General features: G+C 34.8%; 1 protein-coding gene across 12 annotated transcripts in view; it reads right to left on the reverse strand.

The window, feature by feature from the left end:
- VPS13B (vacuolar protein sorting 13 homolog B) overlaps nt 1-13,654 on the reverse strand; it is a 626,989-nt gene extending 613,335 nt beyond the window's left edge. For 3 of the 12 annotated variants that reach the window (XM_064476940.1, XM_064476942.1, XM_064476941.1), the window contains exons 1-2: nt 13,414-13,654; nt 12,812-12,990 (exon numbers count right to left, since the gene is read on the reverse strand). In XM_064476940.1, the coding sequence (XP_064333010.1) occupies nt 12,812-12,958 (147 nt within the window). In that variant the 5' untranslated portion in view covers nt 12,959-12,990; nt 13,414-13,654. The remainder of the gene's footprint in view (nt 1-12,811; nt 12,991-13,413) is intronic. The other 9 variants (XR_010377054.1, XM_064476937.1, XM_064476934.1 and 6 more) reach the window with 6 other exon arrangements.
- Nucleotides 13,655-27,719: the final 14,065 nt, after the last annotated feature.

The raw sequence follows: 27,719 nt of genomic DNA on the forward strand, positions 1-27,719 counted from the left end.
TAAGGCAAGTTGAAAGGGGAACTACATTAAAGACAGGAGAATGACCTGACAAAATAAAAACTAAGTATGAAAAATAATTTTATCAAGCTTTACTTAATTAAGGATTGTACCAGGATAGTATTTGGTCATAAATTTTAAATATTTGCTGACTGGTTTCCATTATTATTAAAAATAAGTTTCAAAATGGTAACATAAATGTCACCACAATCACTTTATACTAAGTTATTTCACCTTCAGAAAAAATTGGTTACAAATCAACAAAAGTAAATTGTAATCAGATTATATTTCAATCACATTTTTACAGTTACTGTAACTCTACTTGTGAAAGTTAAGAAAATATAAGCTATTCATTCATCCAAGAACTGTTCACCTTGGTTTAGCAACACAGTAGCAATATGGCTAAATATATATATATAATATATATATATAAGTGGATTAAAAAATATAGTACATATATACAATGAAACATTATTACTCAGTCTTTAAAAAGGAAATTCTGTCATATGCTATAATATACCATGAACCTCTAGGACATTGTGTTAAGTGAAATAAGCCAGTCACAAAAAGACAAATACTGTACAATTCCACTTATATATGGTATCTAAAGCAGTCAAATTCTTAGACACAGAACAGTGATTGCCAGAGGCTGGGGTAAGAAAAGGGAAGCAGTTGTTCAGTGGATACAAAGTTTAAGTTTTGGAAGATGAGAAGTTCTAGCGATCTGCTGAACAACAGTATACAGCATATAGTTATCACTACTGTATATTTTAAAATGGTTAAGATGGTAAATTTACATCATGTGCTTTTTACCACAAAATAAAAATATAAGACAAGACTTAAAAAATTCTGAGTTAGAAGGCTGGAAAATCCTCCCACCAAAAAGCAATGACAAACCTAGACAAAGCTATCAAAAACAATAGCAATCTCAGAAGCAGTAAGGGAAGGCTAGCCTGAGTTCACAACACCAGATGGTACAAGCAACAAAACAGCAGAGCAGCCAGAAAATTAACAAGATAGCCAAAGACGGCCTTGTTATGACCTGTCGCTGGTAGTATGTGAAGCTATATGGACGTGCCAGCTTGTGCTTACTTAGAAGACACTGCAGAGACCCCTAACAATCTATCATGGTCAACCAAGAACTTGTGTAAACACAGTAAGTTAAAAAATGGGTCAGATTTGTAGACTCCTTGACGTTTGAAAGCATTATCCAGTACATGCATCTGTCCACACCAAAGAGTAGAAACTTTATTGGTTCAAAAGTTTAAACAACTTCTAGCCAATCACTGGCTGATGACTCAGTTATAGTGACCCAAGAGCAATCCCTAGATATCCAAGCATAAAAGCAAAACATTTGGGGAGAAAAAAGAAAACTGAGCAGAGACATCAGAGGCCATACACTGCAAGGGAAACTGACAATAAAAATTTACTCCAGGCAAGTGACTAAACAGATAATGAACCAACAGCAACAACAACAAAAAAAAAATTCCTTGGAGGAAGAAATCAGAGTCAGAGTTGCTATAACATACTACCCAAAATGTCTAGTTTTCAACCAAAAATATGAAACATGAAAAGCATACAAAGTAATCAAATAGAAATTATTTCTGAGTATGCTCAAAGCATCTATCAAAAATATGTTCAAAGAAATAAAGAGAGCCATATTTAAATAATTAAAGGAACATATGACAACAATGATTCATCAAATAGAAAATACCAAGAATGAGACAGAAATTACAAAAAAGATACTAAATGCAAACTTCGGAGTTAAAAGTACAATAAATAAAACTTCACTAAAAGAGCTCAATATCAGATCTGAGCTGGCAGAAGAAAAAAATCAGCAAACCTACATCCAGACACAACAGAGCAAAAATTTTGAAAGCCAGAGATGAAAAGAAAATCTTGAAAGCAGAAACAGAAAATCAACTTGTCACACAAAAGGAAACTCTTAGCAGATTAAAAGCTAACTTCTCATTACAAACAATAAGGCAAGAAGGCAGTGAGATTACGTGTTTAAATAACAAAAGAAAATAATTATCAACCAAAAATTCTATATCCAGCAAAAGTATCCTTCAAAAAAGAAGGCAAGATAAAGGCATACCCAAATAAACTAAGTCTCAGATAATTCATTGCTAACAGAAGTTCTTCAGACTGAAAGGAAGTAATACCAGGTTGTAATTCAAAACCACATAAAGAGCATTATTAAAAGTATTTATGTATATAATAATTAAAGGACAGTATAAATGTCTTTTTCTTCCATTTTCTGATTCAAAAGGCAATTATATAAAACAATTATACAATTGTAATATTGGATTTGTAACAGAGAAATGCAATATACCTGACAGTAACACAAAAGAGGCAGAAGAAATGGAGCTATGGTGAAGAGTTTCCATATTTAAATGGAATAAAGTTAGCATTAATCTCAAATAGACTGATAAATTAGATGCATATTATAATCCTCTAAGCAATCACTAAGAAAATAACTCAAAAATAATTTAAAAATTAAAGGAATTAAAATGAAACATTAAAAATATTTAATATAAAAGAAGGCAGCAAAGGATTATGAAAAAAACAAAAAAGACATGAGACACAGAAAATAGCAAAATGGTAGGCAGAAATCTAACCATATGAACAAAAACATCAAATGAGAAAAGAGTAAATGTTCCAATCAAAAGGCAAAGATCGTCAAACTGGATTTTAAAAACTAGTAATATCTGACTACATGCTCTCCACAAAAGACATCCTTTAGATTCAAAAGCCACAAATAGGTTGAAAATAAGATAAAAAACTATTTTTTCATAATTTTACTGTACCTTATTTCTGTATAGATACAGATAACAGATTAGTAGTTGCCAGAGGCAAAGAGGATAGGAAGTGGGTGAAATGGGTAAAGGGAGTCAAAGATGCAAACTTCCAGTTATAAAATACCTGGAATATAATGAACAGCATGGTGAATATAGTTAATAATACTGTATTGCATATTTGAAAGGTGGTGAGAGAGTAAATCTTAAGAAGTTCTCATCATAATAAAAAAAAAGATTTTTTAACTGTATGGTGACAGAAGTTTTAACTGGACTTACTTTGGTGATCATTTTGCAATATATACAAATATCAAATCATTACACTGTACACTCAAAACTAATATAACACTGTATGTCAATTATACCTCAATAAAAAAATGAATAAACAAGATCCCAGGAAATCATGTGATCCAGTTGCTTGTCTTGAATACCTCAAATCACCATATTTTCTTGCTATTTAGGGAAATGGTATGGGATTCTATTTTACATAGAGAATTTTAAGTTCTATGATCTTAATTTCCAACAGTATTTTCCCCTGTTTTTCATGACTCTTCTCCAATGGAAATAAGTAGCAATTAAAAATAATTTATCCCAGTCGTAAGTTGAATTTACAATTAACCAGATGAAATTTTAAAGAGCTGTGGAAGCCAAATAACATGGCTATAAAACTTTCAAACAGTATGCTAACCAGGCTTGAAGAAACACAAAGGAAAAGTGCTAACACAGTTTAAAAAGCAGTATACAGAGGGGAAAAAGAAAAAAAAAAAGATGTTTCATGCAATCAGTAAACCATAGAGCTAGAGTAATTATACTATTATCGGACAAAACAGACTTTTAAGAAAAAAAAAAAGTTACTAAACATAACATGGGACACTTTATGATAGAGGGTCAACTGAAGAAAAAAACACAAAACATACACGACCATAGCAAGAGAGCCCCAAAATACATAAAGCAAAAACTGAAAAGAGAAGTAGGTAATTCAATACTAATCATAAAGACTTTCCAAAAAAGCCAAGAGAGGGCCCAGAAAGCCAGGGATCTTCAAAGCCTTTTCAGCACTTTTCTTTGGCCAGGGAGAGGAAGCAGCTGCTGACATTACTAGGAAGTTGGAGAAACAGAAGAAAAGCTTGAAGAAGGAAAAGAAAAGGCTAGCTGCAATCACCCTGGCATCGTCACATAATAGCAGCAGTACTCTGGAGGAGTGTGAGGAGACAAGTGAAAGACCCAAAAAGAAGAAAAAGCAAAAGCCCCAGGAGGCTCCTCCAGAAAATGGAATGTAAGACCCAACTGTCTCTTTCTCCAAACCCAAGAAAAAGAATCTTTTTCCAAAGAGAAGCTGGTTAGTAGTGATCTTGAAGAGACAGCTGGGAGCTTTAGTCTTCCTAAGAGGAAGAATCTTTCCCCAAAGAGGAACCAGTTATTGACCTTGAAGAATCAGGAAATAAGAGTGTCCCCGAGAAACAGAAAAAGCTCCAAAAGCTATCCCAGCAAGATTAGGATGGACGTTTCCTAGGGGGGTATAACTTGCATAAGTATTTCCCAATCCATCCTCTATTTCCCAATAAAAATAAAAACAAGTTCACAGTTGAAAAAGAAAAAAAAAGACCTCACTTACAGTAATGAAGAAAACAATAGACATAAAAATCAAAGATATAGAAGACACATGGAACATTTATAAAAATAGACCATACACTGGGTCATAAATTATAATGGATCAAAATCATACAGAGAATGTGCTGACCAAAATGGAATTAAATTAGAAATCAGTAACAGAAAGATAATTAACTATTCCCTAAATGTTTGAAAATTAAGCAACATATTTCTAAATAACCCATGGGTTAAAGAAGAAATCAAATGGAATTTTTAAAATTTTAACTGAATAATAATTAAAAGAAAACATATAAAATTCTGTGTGACAAATCTAAATAGGGGGTTAAAGAGAAATTTATAGCATTCAATGCATGTATTTGAGCAGAAAAAGGTTGAAGAAAATAAATAACCTAAGCTTCCACCTCAAGAAGCTAGAGAAAACAATAGCAAATCATATCCAAAGAAGGAAGACAGAAATTATTAAAAATAAGAGCAAAAATACATAACAAAGCAGAAATACAATAGAAAAAAAATCAATGAAGTTGGTTCTTTGTAAATATTAATAAAGCCTTAGCAATACTGGTGAAGAAAATACAAATTACTAATATCAGCAATGAAAAGAGGATATTAACAGCTCCTAGATTTTTTTTTGAGGTGACGTTAAAATGAAAAAAAAAAAAAAAACTCAACCTTGTACTTTTAAATATGACAACTTAGAGCAGAGACAGGCAAATTTTTTCAGTAAGGAACAGATAGTAAATATTTAAGACTTTTGCAAATCATACAGACTCTGTTCCAGCTACTTAACTCTGTCATTTTAGTTTGCCAAGGCAGCCACAGACAATATGTAGACAAATGAGAATAGCTGTGCTCCAATAAAATTTTATTTACAAAAGTATTCCCACGCCATTGTCTGCTGATGCCTGGTTTTGAGGAAATGGAGAAGTTCCTCGAAAAACCTAACTAACCAAAACTAACAAAAGGATAAACAGAAATCTAAATAGTCCCATATTTGTTAAAGTAAATCAGGAATTAAAAACTTTCCAACTAAGAAAATTCCTGACCCACATGACTTCAAGATTAAATTCTTCCTAACATTTAAAAAATTAGTAAAAGAAGAAAGTTGGAGATTTCACATTTCCTGATTTCAAAATTTACTACAAAGTTATGGTAATCAAAACAATGGTCTATTGACATAAAGACAAATATACAGACCAATGGAACTGTATTCAGAGCCCAGAAATAAACCCTCCTATCTATGGCCAATTGATTTTTCACGACAGGTGCCAAGACCATTCAACAGGTAAAGGACAGTCTTCAACAAATGGTGCTGAGAAAATTGACTAACCACATGTAAAAACAAATGGAGTTGGATCCTTGCACCATACACAAAAATGCAAAACGTAGCAAAGACTTAAATGTGAGAGCTAAAACTATAGAACACTTAGAAGAAAATATAAGGGAAAAGCTTCCTGACACTGGATTTGCCACTGACTTCTTGGATATAACATGAAAAGCCTAAGCATCAAAAGAAAAAATTTTAAGTTAGACTTTATCAAAGTTTAAAATTTTAGTTCTTCAAAGGATACCATCAACAAAGTCAAAAGGCAACCCAAATTGGGAGAAGATGCTCACAAATCATATATGATAAGGGATTGATATCTAGACTATATAAATAATTCCTACAATTAACAAAAAAAAATTTTTAATGGACAAAGGACTTGAATACATTTCTCCAAAGAAGATATGCAAACAACCAATGGCACATGGGAAGATGCTCAACATCTCCATCATTAAGGAAATGTAAATTAAAACCATAATGAGATAACATTTCACATCCATTAGGATGGCAATAATCCAAAAAAAAAAAAAAAAAAAGTGTTGGTGAGGACATGGAACAACTAGAACCCCTGTGCATTGCTGGTAAGAATATAAAATGGTTTAGCTGCTGTGGAAAACAGTATGTCAATTCCTCAAAAAATTAAAAGGAATTACCATGCAATCTATCAAATTCCACTTGTGGATGTGTACTCAAAAAAAACTGAAAGCAGAGACTCACACAGGTATTTGTATACCCACAGCAGCATTACTCACAATAGCCAAAAGGTGGAAGCAACCCAAATGTGCACTGACAAATGAACAAAATGTTGTATGTACACACAATGGAATATTATTTAGCTTTAAAAAAAGAAACTCTGACACATGCTATAATATGGATGAATCTTGAACACATTGTGCTAAGTGAAATAAGCTGGCCACAAAAAGATAAATATTGTATGTTTCCCCTTACGAGGTATTAAAATAGTCAAATTCATAAAGACATAAGGTAGAATTGTGCTTGCCAGGGGCTAGGGACTTAGTGCTTAGTGAGTATAGAGGTTCAGTTTGAGAAACTGAAAAGTTCTGGTGACGGCTGCACGACAATATAAATGTAATCAATGATGCAGATCTGTATAATCAAAAATGATTAACTAGTCCTTCTCAAACTCTTACAGACAATTGGAAAGGAGGGAATACCTCCAAACTCATTCTATGAAGCCACCATCACCCTGATACCAAAACCAGGCAAAGACACTAACAAAAAAGAGAATTATAGGCCAGTATCATTGATGAACATAGACGCCAAAATTCTCACCAAAATTTTAGCAAACAGAATCCAACAACACATAAAAAAGATTATACATCATGATCAAGTGGGGTTAATCCCAGGGACACAAGGCTGGTTCAACAAACGCAAATCAATCAGTGTAATACATCACATCACCAAGAGAAAGGACAAAAACCACATGCATCTCAATAGATGCAGAAAAAGCATTTGATAAAATTCAACACCCATTTATGATCAAAACTCTCATCAAAGTGGGTATAGAGGGAACATATCTCAGCATAATAAAAACTATATATGACAAACCTACAGCCAGCATAGTACTCAATGGTGAAAAACTCAAAAGCTTCCCACTAAAATCTGGGACAAGACAAGGATGCCCACTATCACCACTCCTGTTCAACATAGTCCTGGAAGTCCTAGCCACAGCAATCAGGCCAGAGAGAGAAATAAAAGGATCCAAATTGGAAAAGAAGAGGTAAAAGTGTCACTATGTGCCAATGACATGTTACTATATATAGAAAACCCACACAAAAACTGCTAGAGCTGACTGAAGAATTCAGCAAGGTAGCAGGATACAAGATTAAAGTTCAAAAATCAGTTGCATTTTACACTAACGATGAATCAACAGAAAAAGAAAGTAAAGAAACAATCCCCTTTAAAATAGCACCCAAAGTAATAAAATATCTAGGAATAAATCTAACCAATGACGTGAAGGACTTATACACAGAAAACTATAAACCAATGATGAAGGAAATTAAAGAAGACTTAAAAAAATGGAAAGATATCCCACGCTCTTGGATTGGAAGAATCAATATTGTTAAAATGGTCACAATGCCCAAGGCAATCTACAGATTTAATGCAATCCCTATCCAATTACCCAGGACATATTTCACAGAACCAGAATAAATCATAATAAAATTTATATGGAACCATCAAAGACCTAGAATTACCAAAGCATTACTGAAGAGAAAGAAAGAGGCTGGAGGAATAACTCTCCCAGACTTCAGACAACACTATAGAGCTACAGTCATCAAAACAGCATGGTATTGGTACAAAAACAGACATATAGACAAATGGAACAGAATAGAGAGCCCAGAAATGAACCCACAAACTTCTGGTCAACTCATATTCGACAAAGGAGGCAAGAATATACAATGGAACAAAGACAGTCTCTTCAGCAAATGCTATTGGCAAAACTGGACAGCAGCATGTAAAACAATGAAGCTAGAACACTCCCTTACACCATACACAAAAATAAACTCAAAATGGATCAAAGACTTAAACATAAGACAAGATACAATAAACCTCCTAGAGGAAAATATAGGCAAAACATTATCTGACATCCATTTAAAAAATTTTCTCCTAGAAGAAATAAAAGCAAGAATAAACAAATGGGACCTAATGAAATTTACAAGCTTCTGCACAGCAAAGGAAACCATAAGTAAAACAAAAAGACAACCTATGGAATGGGAGAAAATTTTTGCAAATGAAACCAACAAAGGCTTGATCTCCAGAATATATAAGCAGCTCATACAACTCAATAAGAAGAAAATAAACAACCCAATCCAAAAATGGGCAGAAGACCTAAACAAGCAATTCTCCAAGGAAGACATACAAATGATCAATAGACACATGAAAAAATGCTCAATATCACTATCAGAGAAATGCAAATCAAAACTACAATGAGGCATCACCTCACACCAGCCAGAATGGCCGTCATTCAAAAATCCACAAATGACAAATGCTGGAGAGGCTGTGGAGAAAAGGGAACCCTCCTACACTGCTGGTGGGAATGCAGTTTGGTACAGCCACTGTGGAAAACAGTATGGAGATTCCTCAAAAGACCAGGAATGAATTTACCATACGACCCAGTAATCCCGCTCCTGGGCATATATCCAGAAGGAACCCTACTTCAGGATGACACCTGCATCCCAATGTTCATGGCAGCATTATTTACAATAGTCAAGACATGGAAACAGCCTAAATGTCCATCAACAGGTGACTGGATAAAGAAGATGTGGTATATTTATACAATGGAATACTATTCAGCCATAAAAAACAACAACATAACGCCATTTGCAGCAACATGGATGCTCCTGGAGAATGTCATTCTAAGTGAAGTAAGCCAGAAAGAGAAAGAAAAGTACCATATGAGATCACTCATATGTGGAATCTAAAAAAAAAAAACCACAAAGCATAAATACAGAACAGAAATAGACTCATAGACATAGAATACAGACTTGTGGTTGCCAAGGGGGTGGGGGGTGGGAAGACATAGACTGGGATTTCAAAATTGTAGAATAGATAAACAAGATTATACTGTAGAGCACAGGGAAATATATACAAGATGTTATGGGAGCTCACAGAGAAAGGAATGTGACAATGAATATATATATGTTCATGTATAACTGAAAAATTGTGCTCTACACTGGAATTTGACACAACATTGTAAAATGATTATTAATCAATAAAAAAGTTTTTTAAAAAAGAAATAAAAGGGAAAGCTTTTATTAACTTCCAAATAGAGGGTAAATGTAAAAAATAAATACCATGAAAAATGATTAAAATGGTAAATTTTATGATACATATATTTCACTACACACAAAAAACTCCCTAATAATACCAATCTTACTCAAACTCTTCCAGGAATTATGAAAAGAGAAAAATAGTTCAAATAATTTAGTGAGGCCAAGGCCAACAAATCTATCATAATCAAAATCTGATAAGGACATTACAAGAAAAGAAAATTACAAACCAGTAACACACGTAAACATAGATGAAAGAAAACTAACCAAAAACTTAACAAATGGAATCCAACCATATATAAAAAGGATAATACATAATACATAGGGGTTATTCCAGGAATGCAAACTCCATCTGAAAACTGAATGAAATTCACATTAAAAAAATACAGTATCAATTCATTAAATATAATACTTGATAAAATTCAACACCTACTCATGGTTTTAAAAACTTGTTGGAAAACCAGGAATAGAAGCACATTCCCTCAGAGGGGAAGGCATAACTCAAGTGGCAGAGGCATGCTTAGCATGCACAAGATCCTGGGTTCATTCCTCAGTACCTTCTCTAAAAAATAAATAAACCTAATTACCTTCCCCCACCCACAAAAAAATAAATAAATAAATAAATAAAAATTTGAAAAAAAAAAAAAAGAAGCACATTCCCTCAACCCAATAAAGAGTATTTACACCTAACAATGTACTTACTGGTAAAATACTAAATGTCCCACTGAAGTTGGGAACAAAGAATGTATTTTCAAGATCTCTACTCCACAGTACAATAATGAAAGAAAAATAAAAGGTTTAATCACTGGAAAGAAAAATGTAAAACTGTCACTATTTGCAGATGACATGATTGTGTACAGACAATCCAAAAGAATCCACCAAAAAGTATTGGACAAATCTGAAAGGCCACTGGAAAAGTCAATATATTAAAAATCAGCTGTATTTCTATGTACTGGTAACAAGTAATTAGAAAATGAAATTTTCAAAAAATAAATAATCTTGCTCATAACATCAAAAAACAGAGAGAAAATCTGATGAAACATGTAAAATCTCTCTGAAAACTTCACTGCTAAGAAAAAGTAAAGACCTAAAAACACAGAAAGCAATGTCCTGAACACAAACTGAAAAACACAATAGTATGTCAGTCAGCACAATTTATGCTAAGGTTAATTCCTCCCAAATTAATCTATTGATTCAATGTAATCTCAATAAAAACATCAATGGGTTTCCCTTTTTTGGGGGGAAATTCAAAATGGGTTTCCCTTTTTTGGGGGGGAAATTCAAAAATTTATGAAATTAAAATATATATGAAAATGCAAAGGATTTACAATAGCTACGACAATCTTGAAGTAAAAAAGAACAAAACTGTACAAATTACACTATGAGATATCAAGACTTACTGTAAAAGATAGTATGATAGTGACACAAGAATGGACAGTCCACTGAACAGATAAGGAGTTCAAAACAAATTCACACACATATGACAACCTGACTTATAGCAAAGACTTATTGAAAATTCAGTAGCGAAAGAATTTCAAAAATCGTGTGGATCAGTTGAGTGGATTAACGGGGAAAAAAAAAAGAATCTTGACCTTTACTTTACATATGCAGAAAAATTAATTTCACATGACTCATAAATACAATAAAGCTGCTAAAAGAAAATATAGGAAAATAATGTTCTTGGAATAAGCAAAGATTTCTTAAACAAGACATGAGAAGTAAACCATAAAGGAAAAGATTGATAAACTGGACCTCAATAAAATTATAAACTTCTGCTCATCAAAAGACACTTCTAAGAGAGTAAAAACACAAGCCATAGATTGGGGAAAATACTATAAAATACTTTTATAAATACTACAAATAATACTATAAATTTTATAAATACTATAAAATCTAGCAGAGGACTCATTTCCAAAATATATTAAGAACTCCTACAAATCAGTAAGAAAAAAGGCCAAAAGAAAAACCAATTTCAATTTTTTTAAAAAAGGGAAAAGAATTAGAGACTTTACAAAAGAGGATATCCAAATAGCTAATAAGAACATGAAAAAGTGCTCAACATCATTAGTCATTAGGGAAATACAATTTTAAATTACAATGAGGTACCACTACACAACTGCCAAAAAGGCTAAAAATAACAAACTTATCAGGTAACAGCAAAAACCTGAAGTAACTGGAACTCTCATACACTGTTGATGAGAATGTTAATTGGTACTACCACACCAGAAAACTATTTGGCAGTTAAATATATGCCTACCTAGGTATGCAACTAAGGGATATCAATACCTATGTCCAAATACAAGAATGTTCATAAGAGCTTTCTTCATAATAGCCAAAAGTAGAAACAATCCAAATGTACATCAATAGGAAAATAAATACGTAAATGTGGATCTTTATACAATGGAATACTACAAGGCAATACAAAGAATAAACTACAGTTCATACAACGTTGTTAAGATAATCAGCCTTGGAGACAGGAAGGGAAAGGAACCAAGAACATCATTTCTCAGTGTTAACTCTAGATTATTCAATAATAAAGTAGCAGAATATAACTAAAAGTTATTGATAACATCATCATAAGATTGTCTTCACTTATCTCCTAAAAACCAATTGGTCTCTGACTCTTCTGAGTTTCTAAAGATAATTTTTATATCCTCAAGCCTAACAGATGCCTGGCATATGTTAATAATAAATGTACTAAACGAGTTAATAAGTATATGAGCTTTCAATTTACAGTTCATTTGCATCAGATCATTCTCACATTAAAAAAAAAAAGAAACTTGAAGAGTAAGAAAGAAGTTTTCAATTATGCTGTCATTCTCAATCCGCGTCTGTCTACTCAGTATTCTGAGGATGCCATGGGTAGTGTCATCTTTCCTACCAAGAAACAGAACTTTCCTCAAGAACTGACCTTACTGTCTTTCCAACCCTTCCATTCCCCAAAAAGGAAAAAAGTAATATAATATCTGGCATCATATTCCTAATTCTAGCAATGTAAATCAGCACATTCGGTAATGCTAGGGAACTGAGTAAACAGAGTGAACAATTCTGACAACAAGAACAAGGAAATTGTTTCCCCATCTGTTGAGACAACTTTTGGGATTCTAACAATCTATCACTAGTAACAAACCATTTTAGAAATATTCTGTAAAGGAAGGTCTCTAGTTTCAGGGTAGCCCAAAATACATTAGCAGAAAAACTAAGTCTTCAAAGCATAAAGTCAAACTTTAGGAAACAAGATTAGTTCTAAACAGCTGAAAATGTTTCCAATCAATGACAGCTACACCACTTACCTGCTCCAGCACATCCAACTTTAACTCGAGCTTGCTGAGAACCACGTCTCCACCCCATAGTGAAAGCTGTAGGTCTGATGGCTTTAAGTTCTTGATGTAGCGATTCACATAGCTCATTAAAATTGGAGTCACGTATGACTCCAGCATCCTTTAAGGTACAGGGGAGTCAAAGTCAGATGCTGAAGAGAGTAAAGACAGAAACATTAGAGGTAACTGAATTGGTAGTGCAGAAGGAAAAAGCACTTCTCAGAAAGGGCTGAAGAGGCCGAAAAGCAAATCCCCACCAAAGCGGCCGCTCGCCTCCTTACAGAAACCAAGAAAATTCAAGTGGACTCTCTGCTCCAGCCCCGACTTCCTCACTAGTACAACTCCCCTGGCGAGGAGTGGGAGAAAAAGGTGGTGACCTGCAGAAAGCGGGACCCCCGGAGTGGGAAAAAGAAGCGAAGCGCGCTTGCCTTTGGCCGCCGCACCGCTACGCCAGCCCAGCCGCCCCACGAGGCCCTCGCCTCCCGGAACCTGGCGGGATCTACCACCGTAGAACCAGAGCCAAAGGCACACCGGCTTCCGCCCCCCGCCTTATTGCACCGTCGGCTGACACTCACGCCAGAGAGTACCGTGGCGTCTCCTCCTCCTCCTCTCGGTACCTGGCACCCGCCCCCGGCGGCGGCGCAGCTCCCGTACGGCGCCACTTCCGGGTGTGCCCCGCTCGGTGCTCGAAACAAACCGTCCGTCCTCCGCCACCACTCGACTCCGCAGCAGGACCGGAGTTCTCAGCCTGGAGCAGTCTCGCAATGCGTCTTCTAGGACACCTCTTGCGCTCGGCGAGCCCGCGTCTCCGCTCCCACCCCGCCAGTGGTTAGGACAAAGCTCTAGGAAGTGCGCGGGGGAGGTGGGCGGACCCGTAAAGTGGAAACACCGGAGATCCGGAAGTGGCGCTCCGGGTAGAGCGGCTGTGGATGGTGGAGGTGGAATCCGGGTAGGGAAGCACGCAGGGCGGATTAGGGAAAGAAAGCGGGTGCTAGCGATTAAAACCCTGAAAAACAGGTGGTTATTATTTTTCTTAGGAAATGGCCTGGGAAGAACTTGGGTTCACTGGCAGAGCAATAGCAATAAGGCTGCAGGTAGGAGAAGGGATTTAAATTTAAATCAAGAGGTTCATTTGCTAGAAAGGAGAAATTGCAGGGATTAGGATATGTGATGTAGGGGAATGCGTTTTGACCAAACGTGTAGACAGGTTCTTGCCTTCTTTTACTTTGATGAAGGAGTGGTTAAATATGGCTAAATAGGCTTTTGTGGAGCGAGGAAGGAATAGTTAAAGAGAAGATTGTGGCTATCCATTGGTCTGATATATGAGACTTAAGAAAAACAGTGGGAATAACAGAAGAAGATAAAAGACCCTTAAAGACAAAATGGGGGGCGGGAGGAGGACAGGTGATAGAGAATGAATTCAGAGTTTTTTAGGAGTCAGTGTTGATTTTATTAAGCTGAAATGAATATATTTTTTAAAATTACCTTTCCTTCTTTTATCTTGCAAGCTAACCAAAGTCAAGAAACTCGGAAACATACACTTGGCATAAAGGGATACCATGGGACATGCTGCCTTTTTTTTTTTTTTTTTTAATCTGTATTTCCTATTTTGGGTAACTTCTGAAGAAAACACCTACCACTGCATTTTGAAAATAGACTTTCCTTATAAAGTTATTAAAATACCCACCTTGGTTGATGCATTTAAAGTTCATGAGTAAATTCCTAAAACTCTTTGCTAGAATTAAGATTATGATTTCTTGAAAGTATTTTAAAAACTGCGGTAGGAAAGAGGCATAAGTGAGGATGCCAAGGTGTTTAGATCTGTTTTGCTAATGAAAACAATGAACTAAGTTTCAAAAAGGAAGAGGAGGGGGAGGTGTTCGAGAAAGAGGAAGGAAGGAAAAGAAAGAGAAGTGGCTAATTGCTAACTCAGAGCAACTGTCCTCAGGGAAAGCTTTGATGAATAACCCAAATAATTTGAGTCTTATTAAAATCTGCAAAGTCACCTAACTAAATTATCCAAGTAATTTCTTAGTTATGTGCTTCACTTGAAAAGTGAATGGGTTGAAGCCATGACTCAAGAGGTTATAATATGAATGCTTCCTCTAATTGTAAGAAAGCTGTAGGTGGTCTAGAGCAGGAGCTCCAAATCTAATTTTTCTAGGGAAAGATAAAGGGCTTAGTCTTATTTGTGTGGCAACTTAATAAGTAAGACCAAGGAGTTAAGATAAATTAGCCAGATATTTAAAATAGATTTTTTATTATAATGTATAAACAAAATAATAACTAACCATGGAATACTAAATTTTCTCTTGGCATCAACAAAAAAATTACCAAATTATGCCTTGGAAAAATTATTTGGGCACTTTTTTTTTGTTTGGTTTTAAGAATCAAAAAGTAGTGGTTTTCAACTGTTCTGTGCCCTGTTCTGTAAGCAGTCAAGGTAAATTTAGTTCCTTTTCACTAATGTTTCATTCATTGCTCATGGTTTTTTAATGTCAAATAAGCAGCCTTTTCCAAATCTACTATTATATGTCTTTTTACTGAAAGATTTTTTTTTCAAAAAAAATATCTTTTAAATCTCAAGAAGGCTTTGAGACAGGTTAAGTATACAGGCAATAGTTCTCCAGAGTCAGGTGAAGTTTTTTGCTGTTCTTAATTAATTAACTTAATTTTTTTTAGAGCAGTTGTAGGTTCATGGAAAAATCGTGCTGAAAGTACAGAGTTCCCGTACTCTGTCCCCACACACATACAAACTTCCCCAACACCACAGTGGTACGTTTATTACATTTGATGAACCTACATTGACACATTATCACCCAAAGTCCATAGTTTACGTTAGGATTCACGCTTGGTGGTGTACATTCTGTGTACTTTGACAAAAGTGTGACTTGTATCCATCATATACAGAATAGTATCACTGCCCTAAATATTTTCCATGCCTATTCAACTCTCCCTTCCCCCAGCCTCTGGCAACCACTGAACTTTATACTGTCTCCATAGTTTTGCCTTTTCCAGTGTCATATAGGCAGAATCACAGTATGTAGCCTTTTGAGACTAGCTTCTTTCACTTCGTAATATGCATTTAAGTTTCCTTCATTTCTTTTCATGGCTTGATAGCTCTTTTCTTTTTAGCACTGAATCATATTCCCTTGTGTGGATGTACCACAGTTTATCCATTTACCTACTTAAGAACGTCTTGGCTGCTTCCAAGTTTGGGTAATTATGAATAAAACTGCTATAGATATCCTTATGCAGGTTTTTGTGTGGACATAAGTTTTCAACTCCTTTAGGTAAATGCTAATGAGCACAATTGTTGGATTGTACTGTAATGTTACTGACCAGGGTTCTTGGCCTCCTTAATCAATAGGAATTATAAGAGGTCAGATATGAAATTCAGGTGAGGCTTTACTGGGACTAGTGCACAAGGGAGCGAAGACAAGTAACAAGTTTGCTTGCTCAGGCTTGTCAACACTGAGCCTTCAGAAATTCATTAATTACAATTTAGGTTTTCCTACCCTGACACTGGTTTCCTAGGAGGTTTCTGCTCATGGGTTTCTGCTGTGTTAAGGTGTGATTCTCTGTATTCACCTGTCTCCAATTTGGGGAGCAGTGGTTTGCCCTGTGATCTCACTTCTCTGATGGATCTGAGAAGAACTGGTGGTATTTCAGATTGTTCAGCTTTTGATTTGTTAAGATGGAGTGGCAACTTCTGAGCTACTCATATACTAGACCAGAAACTGAAAAGTCTCAGGTAAAGTTTTTAAATACCTGAGTGGTATTTAAAAGATTGAAAAAGGTTAAAGAAAGACTTGTGTATTATTTATTTTTCTATTCTGTGTAGTGTATGTATAAGATCATCAAGTACAAGGACCTATACCCCTAGCACCTTGCATATTATGTAGTACTTAATAGGTTGTGGCAGTGATGGATTTTAACAATTATTCATTAAATCTGCCTTCCTTTTCCTCCTGTGTACACGGCTAGATTTTTATTCAGGCTCTCTTACACTCAGGTGTCAATAACTGGGTTCTGACCACTTGAATGTGGCTAGAAGTGATGTAGGCAGAGGACTGACTCATAAAAGCCTTTCACATAACAGCCTTACTCGTCCCACCATCACCAAGCTAGATAAGTAGGATGCAACAGAGGACTCCAAGGTCCATGGAGATATCAAGGACAAAAAAAACAGAAGACTGAGTCTGTGAATCATTGCCTAGAGTAACACAAACTGCTGATTAGTAATATTCATCCAAATTTTGCACAATTGAGAAGTAAACCTTTTACATCATTAGATCCTGGGGTTTATCTGTTATAGCAAGAAGCATTATTTTAAGTAACACAGAGGTAAATAGATAATAGACATGAGCTGAGCTTAATCTATTCAACTTTGTTACTTCAGGAGTATTAAAATTGTATTGATTTACTCATAAAATTGTCACTGTTGAATTAAATTTTAAAATATACTTACCTAGACTATCCCTGAGTTAGTCACTGAATATTCTTACATGTTATACCTCGTTCCTTTTTTGACAAAAGTATAGCAAAATGAGGAAACTCGGGCATGTAAAGGTTAAGTTGCACTGATCATATCACAACAAAGGAATTTTATCTAGAGTATGTTATTAACTCCTATCCCTCAATCTCAGTAATAATGTAAAGCAAAAACCAGTTTAAAATACATAATAGATTTGAACATGCACTTCTCTAAAGAAGAAAAATGGATAACAAGTTGGTGCTTTAAAAGATGCTCAACATCATTACTCACTAGTAAAACGTTACAGACAATTATAATGAGATACCACTACACACATACTAAAATGGCTGAAATTTAAAAGACTGACCATACTAAGTGTTGATGAGGATATAGATGAACTGGAACTCTCATACACTACTGTTAAGAATGTAAAATGACACAATAGTTGGCTATTGTCTGAATGGTCATTGTTTTTCATTGTTAGAAGCAGTTTGGCAGTTTCTTAAAAAGTTAAACATTCACTTACCATACAATGCAGCCATTCTACTTCTAAACAGTTACAAAAGAGAAATGAAAGAATTAGTCCACGAAAAGATTGTAGAAAAATGCTTAAACAGGATCATTTGTAATAGTGCAGATCATTTGTAATTGTAATGGATAAGCAGGTTGTGATACAGATATACAATGGAATATTACTCAGCGATAAAGTAAGGAACTATTGCTACAAGCAACAATATGGGAAAATATCAAAATAATTATGCCAAATGAAAGAAACCAGACAAAAAGTGCAATATTTTATTATTATACTAACATAAGATTCTAGAAAATGCAAACTAATGTATAGTAACAGAAACCAGATCAGTGGGTGTGTCAGATAGGGTTGTAGAGTTGCACAGGATTACAAAGAGGCATGTGGAAACTTTTGAAGTGAAAGCAATGAAAATGTTTGTTTTCTTAATTATGGTAATGAGTTCACAGACTCATACATAGTTTAGAATTGATCAAATAATAAATTTTAAATATATGCAGTTCATTATATATCAATTATATCTAAATAAGTCTGTTTTTAAGATAGAAATTATTTATATTTACACATACTAGCCTAGAAATAATCCACAATTCATAGCAGCATTATTCATAACAGCCAAAAAGTGGAAACAATCCAGATGTCTATCAACTGATAGATGAATAAATAAAATACGATATGTCCATACAATGGAGTATTATTTAGCAATAAAAGGTATACTATTTGGCAATAAAAGAAGTACTGGTATGTGCAACATCCCCAAAACTCAATGCATGCTCAGAAAAGACCTGAGTGGACCCTAAGCTTGCACCTTTGGCTGATCTTGAGGGATTGCACAAGCAGAAAGTAAACAGCTGAGGCAGAATTAGGTGGCCTGTCCAAGCATTGAAGGATTGCCTCTGCTTAGAGCCAATCTGCAAAAACAGGAAGAGTGTGTTTTTTTCTTTTTGACTCCAGGCATTTAGAGAAATCTCTGTCAGGTCACTGGCTGACAATTCAGATAATACAATGAGACTCAGTAACCACACACAAATAAGAAATACAATATTTGCAAAAGGAGTAGGGGAAAATCACTAGACAAATGGATGATTGCAGCCCTCAACAAGCAACAAGACCAAACTCTGGGGAGGGGAGATAATCTGTTTCCAGAGTTATAATATTCAAAATGCTCAGTTTTTGACCAAAAGAATATCACAAGCTATACAAAGAAACAGTAAAGTATGTCCTATTCAATGGAAAAAAGTAACAGAAGTATCAGCATTGCCTTAAATATAAATGCATTCACAAAGTAAAAGACAAGAGAATTGGCAGAATGGGTTTTTTTTTTTAAGCATGATCCAATTATATGTTGTCTACAACTCACTTTAGATCCACAGACATAAACAGACTGAAAAATGAAAAGATGGAAAAAGATATTACATGCAGATAGTAAAAGAGAGCTTAGATAACTATACTAACATCATACAAAATAGACTTTAAGTCAAAAATTGTTATAAGAGACAAAGATGCACAGTATACTTGAAACAAAGGTCAGTTGATCAAGAAGATAGTATAATTTTGCATCCCTGTAAAAAAACAAAACTTTTTTACAAATGGGAAGACTTAATATTGTTAATGTTATTAATATTGTTAAAATCACAATACCACCCAAAGCAACATACAGACTCAATATAATAACTATCAAATTTTCAATGGCATTTTTGCACAAATGAAAAACCCATTCTAAAATTCATAAGAAATTTCAAGGTACCACAAATGGCCAAAACAATCTTAAAAAGAAAAGGTTGGTCTCTCACTTCCTGTTTCAAAATATATTACAAAGCTATAAGTAACCAAAACAGTGTAGTATTGGCATCCGGATAGACAAATAGACTAGAGAACTCAAAAGCAAGCTCTCGAATCTATGGTTAATTGATTTTTGACAAGCATGCCAAGACCACTCAATGGGGAAAGAATAAGCCCTTCAACAAGTGATGCTAGGAAAACTGGATATCCACATGCAAATGAATGGACCTTTATCACACATCATGTATAAACATTAGTTCAAAACAGATCAAAGGTTTAAATTTAGAAGCTAACCTTCTAAATAAAACTCTTAGAAGTAAACACAGAGGCAAATCTACATGGCCTTAGATTTGACAATGGTTTCTTAAATGACACCAAAATCACAGGCAAAAGAGGAAGGAGGAAGAGAAGGAAAAGAAGAAGAGAAAGAAAGAAAGAAAGAAAAAAGGAAGGAAAGGCATAAATAGAACTTCATTAAAATTTTAAAATTTTGTACATAAAAGAACACTATCAAGAGAGTCAAAAGACAACCTACAGAACAGGAGAACATATTTGCAAATAATATATCTGATAGGTTTTAACATCCAGAATATACCAAGAACTCTGACAGCACAACCACAAAAAGACCAACAACCCGATTTTTAAATGCACAAAGGATTTGAAAAGACATTTCTCCAAAGAAGACATACAAATGGTCAATAAGCATATGAAAAGATGCTCAACATCGTTAGTCAGTAAGGATATTTGAATCAAAAACATGATGATATACAATTTCACATCAATTAGGATAGCTATAATTTTTAAAAGGGAGAATAATAAGTACTGATGAGGATAAGGAGAAACTGGAACCCTTGTACATTGCTGGTGGGAATGTAAAATGGTGCAGCTGCTGTGGAAAACAGTATGGCAACTCTTTCAAAAACTTAAAACATAGAATTACCATATGACTCATCAATTCCACCACTAGGTAGATACCCCCATAGAATTTAAAACAGAGATTCAAACAGAAACTTGTAGACCTATATTCATAGCAGTATTATTTACAATAGGCAAGAGATGGAAGCAACCCAAATGCCTATCAACATATGAACGAATAAACAAAATGTTGTATATACATACAATGAAATATTATTCAGTCATAAAAATGATGTTCTGACACATGCTACAACATGGATGGATCTCAAAAATATTATGCAAATTGAAAGAACACAAAAGGTCACATATTACATGATTTGGTTTATAATAAATATTCACAATAGGTAAATCCATAGAGACAGAAAGGACATCAGTGGTTACCAGGGGCTGAGAGAGAGAGGAATGGAAAGTGACTACTTAATGGTTAAAGGTTTTCTTTTGGAGAGATGAAAAAGTTACTGAACTGAATAGCGATGGTGGTTGCACAACTATTAATGTACTAAGTATCACTGAATTGTACTCTTTAAAATGGTTAATTTTATGTCATGTAAATTTCATACCAAAAATATGGATTACATTTATCAAACTAATAAGAGAACTTTAAAATATATATACTGAATTAAGACAGTATGAATCAATGTTTAGCTTAATATAGAGGCAGTTGGTTACACAAATAAGTATTTATAGATATGTGTATCTACATGCACAATTATTTTCCTGCTTTGTCACCTGATAGGGTTTAGATGCAATGACACACCGGTCATAATGATCATACCTAGTGCCTGCTTCCTATTTTCTAATGCCATTCTCCAATAAAAGGACCCAGAGATCCGTGGAGACCTGGCAGATTTTAGGACTCTGGCAGGGAATAAACAAGATGAGCCTGGAGCATCCTATAGTGCCAGAGAGTAAGAAAGTCACACACACACACACACACACACACACACACACACACACACACACACACACACACACACACACAGTGATAGCCATATGTCAAAAGACAAAGGAGCCAACTGCAAGTGCTCCTAATGGCCAAATCTGGAACAATTTGAGCAAGGATCTAAATAAAGTAGTATGGAATTGTAACCCGAAGCATAAAACAAACATCCTTAAGTACATACTGACTTTAATAATTGAATGAATGAGTAAATTAATGAGGGAGAATAGACAAATCTCCTTTGCAGAATTCCAAATAATTTATGCATATACCCAAGGAGATGGAGCATAACTTAAGTGGGGGCTGCACATAGTGAATTCTTTCAAAGAGTACAGTATGAAAAGGTGAAAAAAGATGAGGGAGAGTAACTTTATGGTGGAAAAACCTGACAGTTGCAACCAGCTGATTAAGGTCAACACCAAGAGTCACACTGATAGTATGTACCTTTGATAAGATTGATGAAAATGACATTTTGCCTCTGTGGTCTTTCTTCCAAAAACCCATAATCAATCTAATCATGAGAAAACATCAGACAAATCTCAGTTGAAGGACATTCTACAAAATACCTGACAACACCTCTCCAAACTGTCAAGATCACTGAAAACAAGGAGGGTCTGAAAAACTCCAAAGGTAATGTGGACTCCTAAATAGGATCTTGAAACAGAACAAACGACCTTGGGTAAAAAGGAAGGAAATATGAAAATGTATGGACTTTAATTAATGATAATAGACCAATGTGGGTTCGTTGATTGTAACAAATGTACCATACTAACGCGTGATAGTAGTAATAGGGGAGACTGGGTGTGAGGTATGAGAACTCTCTCAACTACCTTCAGAATTTTCCTGTAAATCTAAAACTATTCTAAAAAATTATACATACATATATATAGCTATTTAGGACAATAATACAGACGAAAGCACATTGAACTTACAGATCTGAGTCTCAAGCCTGACTCTACCCATAATTTAGTTTGTGATTTCAAGTTAAGTCACTTTAAATCTCTAGACATTAGCTTGCTCACCTTATATCTCAGACTGAGGGACCTGGAGTCTCTCTATTTTAAAGTCAAAAGTTCTCTGAACCCATGATTCTATTACTGCACTAACCCAGTTACATCTGAAAAAAGCACATGGGAAAATGAAGCAGCATTCAAATGATTTCTTAATGCTTAAGAAAACTTCAAGTGCACTAAAATGAGAATAACTTTTTAAAAACTGACCATTTCATTAATAACAACTCAAATGTTATCACATAGAACTTATGAGGTGGTGCAAAATGAAGGTGGAACTCATTAACTAAAGGCAACAAAAGCTTCCTATAAATTACTTCACTAGGCCATAGAATTGATTTTATTTAAACTTATCCCCCACTGATGTATTATTTTGTACATAGAAGGTGCACAATGTTTCCTCCACTATTTTGAAAACATGTAATATATTGTTATTTTAATCTCCTGATGTTAGAATTATTTTGAGGACCTTTCATTAATATTAGCATTCATTAAATCATCCTGATTTTTCTTTAAAAAAACACATTTTAAAAAGTTAGCATTTCACAAAAAGTATTTAACACATTAACTTTGTTAATGTAAAGTTTATGTGAGAACAATAATCAAATGTAGGGTAATTTTGCATAAGGACATCTTTCTCAATCATTACATACTTGTAAATATACCATAAACATCAGAAAATGTTAAGGGGCAAACATTTTGTCTAAAAAACCTCAGCCAAATTAAATTAAAAAATTTTTTTTCAATAACAGTTAAATAATTTATAAAAGTTCAATCTCAGGCCAGCTATCTGTGGTAAGTCTGAACTTATGAGATGCCCGGAGGGTGTACATTAGATTAAAATGTTTGATTTCTTATTCACTCTGACAGTAATATAATCTAAAACAAGTCTCTGGGGCTTACTTTGGCCTGAAAGGTCAAGGATATGATAACCCTATAATCTGAAGGGTACAATACTTACCAGGTTTTTCCTTTTGACTTTTTATGTGAAAGGTCGATACAAAATGTCTTTCTCATATTTGAAATTGTCATACCTAATAAAGAAAAAATAAAGTTACCTGGGGATAACTATAGCTATAATTATAATAATTGCTTCTATTATTAAAACTTTTCAGCATAGGAAAAGCATCATAAATAATATTCTATCAAATACCCTTGGGGAAAGAGGAAACATTATCACATACTATTATTAGGCCCCCAAAAAAACTGCCTTTCTCCAGCTTCCATTAAAATGAAGTCCAAACCTCCAATAGTTCTCACTTACCTGAATAAAAGTTTTAACGCTATCATCACATTTTCTTAGATTAAAGCTTTTAGGAGGTAAGAACTACATTGTGCTTTCTTTTTATACATTTCCACCTTTAAAATACTGTTTTTTAATTTTATATTTTATTGACGTGTAGTTGATTTACAATGCTAGTTTCAGGCGTACAGCAAAGTGATTCACTTATACACAGATACATATATATGTACATATATTTTCAGATTCTTTTCCACTATAGCTCATTACAAGAAATGGAATATAGATCCCCGTGCTATACAGGAGGCCCTTGTTGTTTATCTATTTTATATATAGTACTGTCTGTTAATCCCAAACTCCTAATTTATCCCTCCCCCCATCCCCTTTGGTAACTATAGTTTGTTTTCTATGTCTGTGAGTCTTAAAATAATACTTTCACTAGATCATTACCTGACAAACTCATTTCATTTAATATCTTCAAAGTGTGAACATTTTCATTTTAAAGTTTTGTTAATATTCTCATGGCAACATCAACATTTAAGGAAATCTTTTTATCATCAAAAAGGAGTTCTGGCGATACTTGTTTTGTTAGGTGTGCAAACTCTTCTTCATATGATTTGCTCTTACATTTAGTTTTAGTGGATTTTAAATTTCTTCAGAATGGTGGAATAAAAGAAAGGAATGTGTGTATACATTACATTTTTAAGTATTCATTACCTTAGTCTACTAAAGTAAACTTTTGTCAAAGCATTTTATCTAAATGGTTTTAGACATAGAAAAAATAGAGGAACAATAATATCTGACCCCCTTCAAATGTACTTTGAACTGTGTTGGTTTAGTGTCAGTTATTGACTACCTGAGCCAGAGAACCCCTGCCCCTATCAGTAACAACCAGCCAAAACTACACAGTACCTTCAACATCAAAAACACTTCACAGGAATCACTATCATCAATTATTGATGGGAAGGAAGATTGCACAGAGAGACAATGTCTTCAACTGAAGGTTGTGTTTGGGGAAGAGAAAATTAAAATTCTAAATGGAAGTCAATAGTAAATCCCAAAACCATTCCTTTCGAGGGAAGTGTTACATTGTGTTTTCTACGTTCAGAATCTTTTCATCATTACAAGAGCTATTCTTTTCTGGTTCAGATCTTGCTTACCTGCCTTTTACAGTTACTCCTGAAAACATTAGCCCAGATGAGCTAATTTCAGATGGCTTATTTACCTGCTCATAGATTTATATGCCACCTGCTTTTGCTTTTTCTACGGTTGCAAAGTCAACCTCTGGGGCAAAATTCCACCTTTCTCTTTCTGCCACACAAGTGGTAAATAACATTACCCAATAAATTTTAGCATTTCCCCAAATGTGTAGGATACAAAAAATGTATTCATTCGTGTGAGATATAAAAATGTACACTCACACTTCTGAAATCAACAGCCAGCCATTTCACACTTGGGCCAAAGGCAAACAAACATAATTCTCACTGGCAGCTGGACAACATTCCAAGCTGCCACCACATTAATTAACTCACCTCAATCAGATTCCACTTCAACTTGCACAGCTTGCTGCCAAGACGCCTAGCAATAAATTGTTAGGCTAAATACTGAACCAGGTAGGGAAGGACCATATGGTATGTTGTTACAGAGGGTGGGATATTCTTGTTTAACACTAGTAGCAGGGTTTTCTGTTTACTTCTTGTTCTTGTCTCTTGTGATTTGAGGAAAATGGGCACACGTTCTTGTTGATTGTTGTTTGTCTTATTGGGCTGGGGAAGGGAACGGTAACAAGATAACAAAATGCCTTTGTCCTCAAGCTTCTATAATTGATACTCCCAAAATTTTAAGGCAATAGCTTACTTAGCAAGTACTAGGGAACCCACTGATGGTAAACTGTTGGTATTAAATTGGGGTTGGAGGCTGGCAAGGAACAAAGAACTCGAATAAATTCCATTTTCATTGAGTTCTATTGGGAATTTACAAATAAATACAAACTACTTGTAGTTGAGAAACTCTAATGTGGGAGTCAAAAGATTTGAAATTGAGTCCAGTTTCTGCGTTTGACTGGCTGTGTCACTTTGATTAAATCACTTTACTTCTCTGATACTATTTTGTCATCTTTCAAATGAAGTAGTTTGACCAGATGAATGGTTCCCAAACTTTAATATACATATCAATTTAAGGAGCTTGCTAAAAATGCAGATACTTAGATGTCACCCTTAGGACTGAAATTGATTAGTTTTAATGTCATTCCCAAATCTGCAATTGCAATGAGCAAGAAACCCTTCAGCAGACAAAGGACCCACACTGTGAGAAATAATGGACTACGTGATACTAAGATTCCCCTTACCTCTGACAGTGTATTGTTTTTGTTTGGTTGGTTGGTTGGCTTTTGGTGGGGGGAGGTAATTAGGTTTATTTATTTATTCTTAGAGGAGGTACTAGGGATTGAACCCAGGACCTCGTGCATGCTAAGCATGCGCTCTACCACTTGAGCTACACCCTAACCCCTGACAGCATATTGTTTTACTTACCAGACCATATCATTGCTTTAATGGTGTGATTTTAGAAAGAGATACGATTGGGAGACTTAATCTTCATTAATTCAAATACCTAGTCAAAAAAAGCTAAAAACACCAGAATAGGGCTAACCAAATTCATGTATGCATTCGCCTGGGGTTGTGGGATGGGTGATAGGAGTGATAGCTGACTGGCTGCTCCCCCTAAAAATCCTGTCTCTATATGTAAGAAGATTCCAAATCTAGACAAAGTAAAACACTGAAAGCCATCCTGCAAATCAGCCTTTTTCATATTCTTTATCACTCACCCTGCGGAAGACTTTCTTTGCTCTAAAGGTGTTGTGATTTATTTTGCCTCTTTTGTATGTGGTGCATTCTGCTTATATTTTAAACGCTAGAAATCAGAAAGATATTCTGTACTTATTTGTAAGACTATCAAAGATTAGGAACTTTTGAAAACCTCATTCTTCCTAGCTTCTGGGACATGATTTGGTAAGGAAAGTAAAGGGCACTTACCAGGATACACTTTGAGTTTATTTCAAATAGGTGTTTATGGATTTATACTAAGCCATGTATCTTCTTCCATCTGATCTCTCTTATAACCAGAAGAGAACCAGCCCATGAGACAGCTGTCTGGAGAGAGTCTTAAATTAGGAAATGAACAACCTTAACTGGCCCACATAAAATGGTATGCAACACAGGCCTTTCTCATCATGTTACAGGCTCAACAGCCCTGAAGCCTCAAAAACAGATTTCATCACTTCGCTACTTGAAACTGTGAAATCACTTTTGTTCTTAGTTTCTATCAACGAAAGATGCAAAAAGGCAATGCAGTAGTTGCTTTACTATTCAATTTGCATGAAAGAACCCTGATTCTCTTAGAATTAACCAGTTCCTTCCACGCTATTCTACTCACCACGAAAATCTGCAAGTTCTAACGAAGTTCCTTAGAGTGTGAGTGCATGGTCCCTTCCTGAACTTTGTGTTCTCCTTAGCTACTAAAATCAGGGTTTTTACTTAGTAGATGCTCAATAAAGGAATGTTGGATTGAAGATATTCTGGCAGAGAAGGAAGTATTAAATCCTGTTGCAGGGTTCTTCATCCCCTGCAGGTGGTGCTGGGAGACAGGTTCTTTATCTATTTACTTATTTAACCATAATTATATGGGCAAGCAAAGGTGTTCTCGGTACTTGATTTCAAGCTGTTGTAATTTTCAAAATTTCTTCCTCCCCCTCGCTCTGGTTACTGAGTCACAGAGGAGAACAAAAAGACTGAAAAAAAGGTGATACAAATGAAGAGAAGAGAGAAGTTAAGATAACTGATGGTGTCTCCCAGGCCTGGCAGTGGAAAGACTCTGTAGGTCTTTAGGAGAAAGAGACCTTGAACACTTGTACTTTCCAAAAGAGAAGATATATTCAGGAAATTATTCTATGCTATTATCTGACCATCTCCCCAGATCTACTGTATTAATT

This window comes from Camelus dromedarius, chromosome 20 (genome assembly GCF_036321535.1).
Source record: "Camelus dromedarius isolate mCamDro1 chromosome 20, mCamDro1.pat, whole genome shotgun sequence".
In the NCBI taxonomy this organism is placed as follows: domain Eukaryota; kingdom Metazoa; phylum Chordata; class Mammalia; order Artiodactyla; family Camelidae; genus Camelus; species Camelus dromedarius.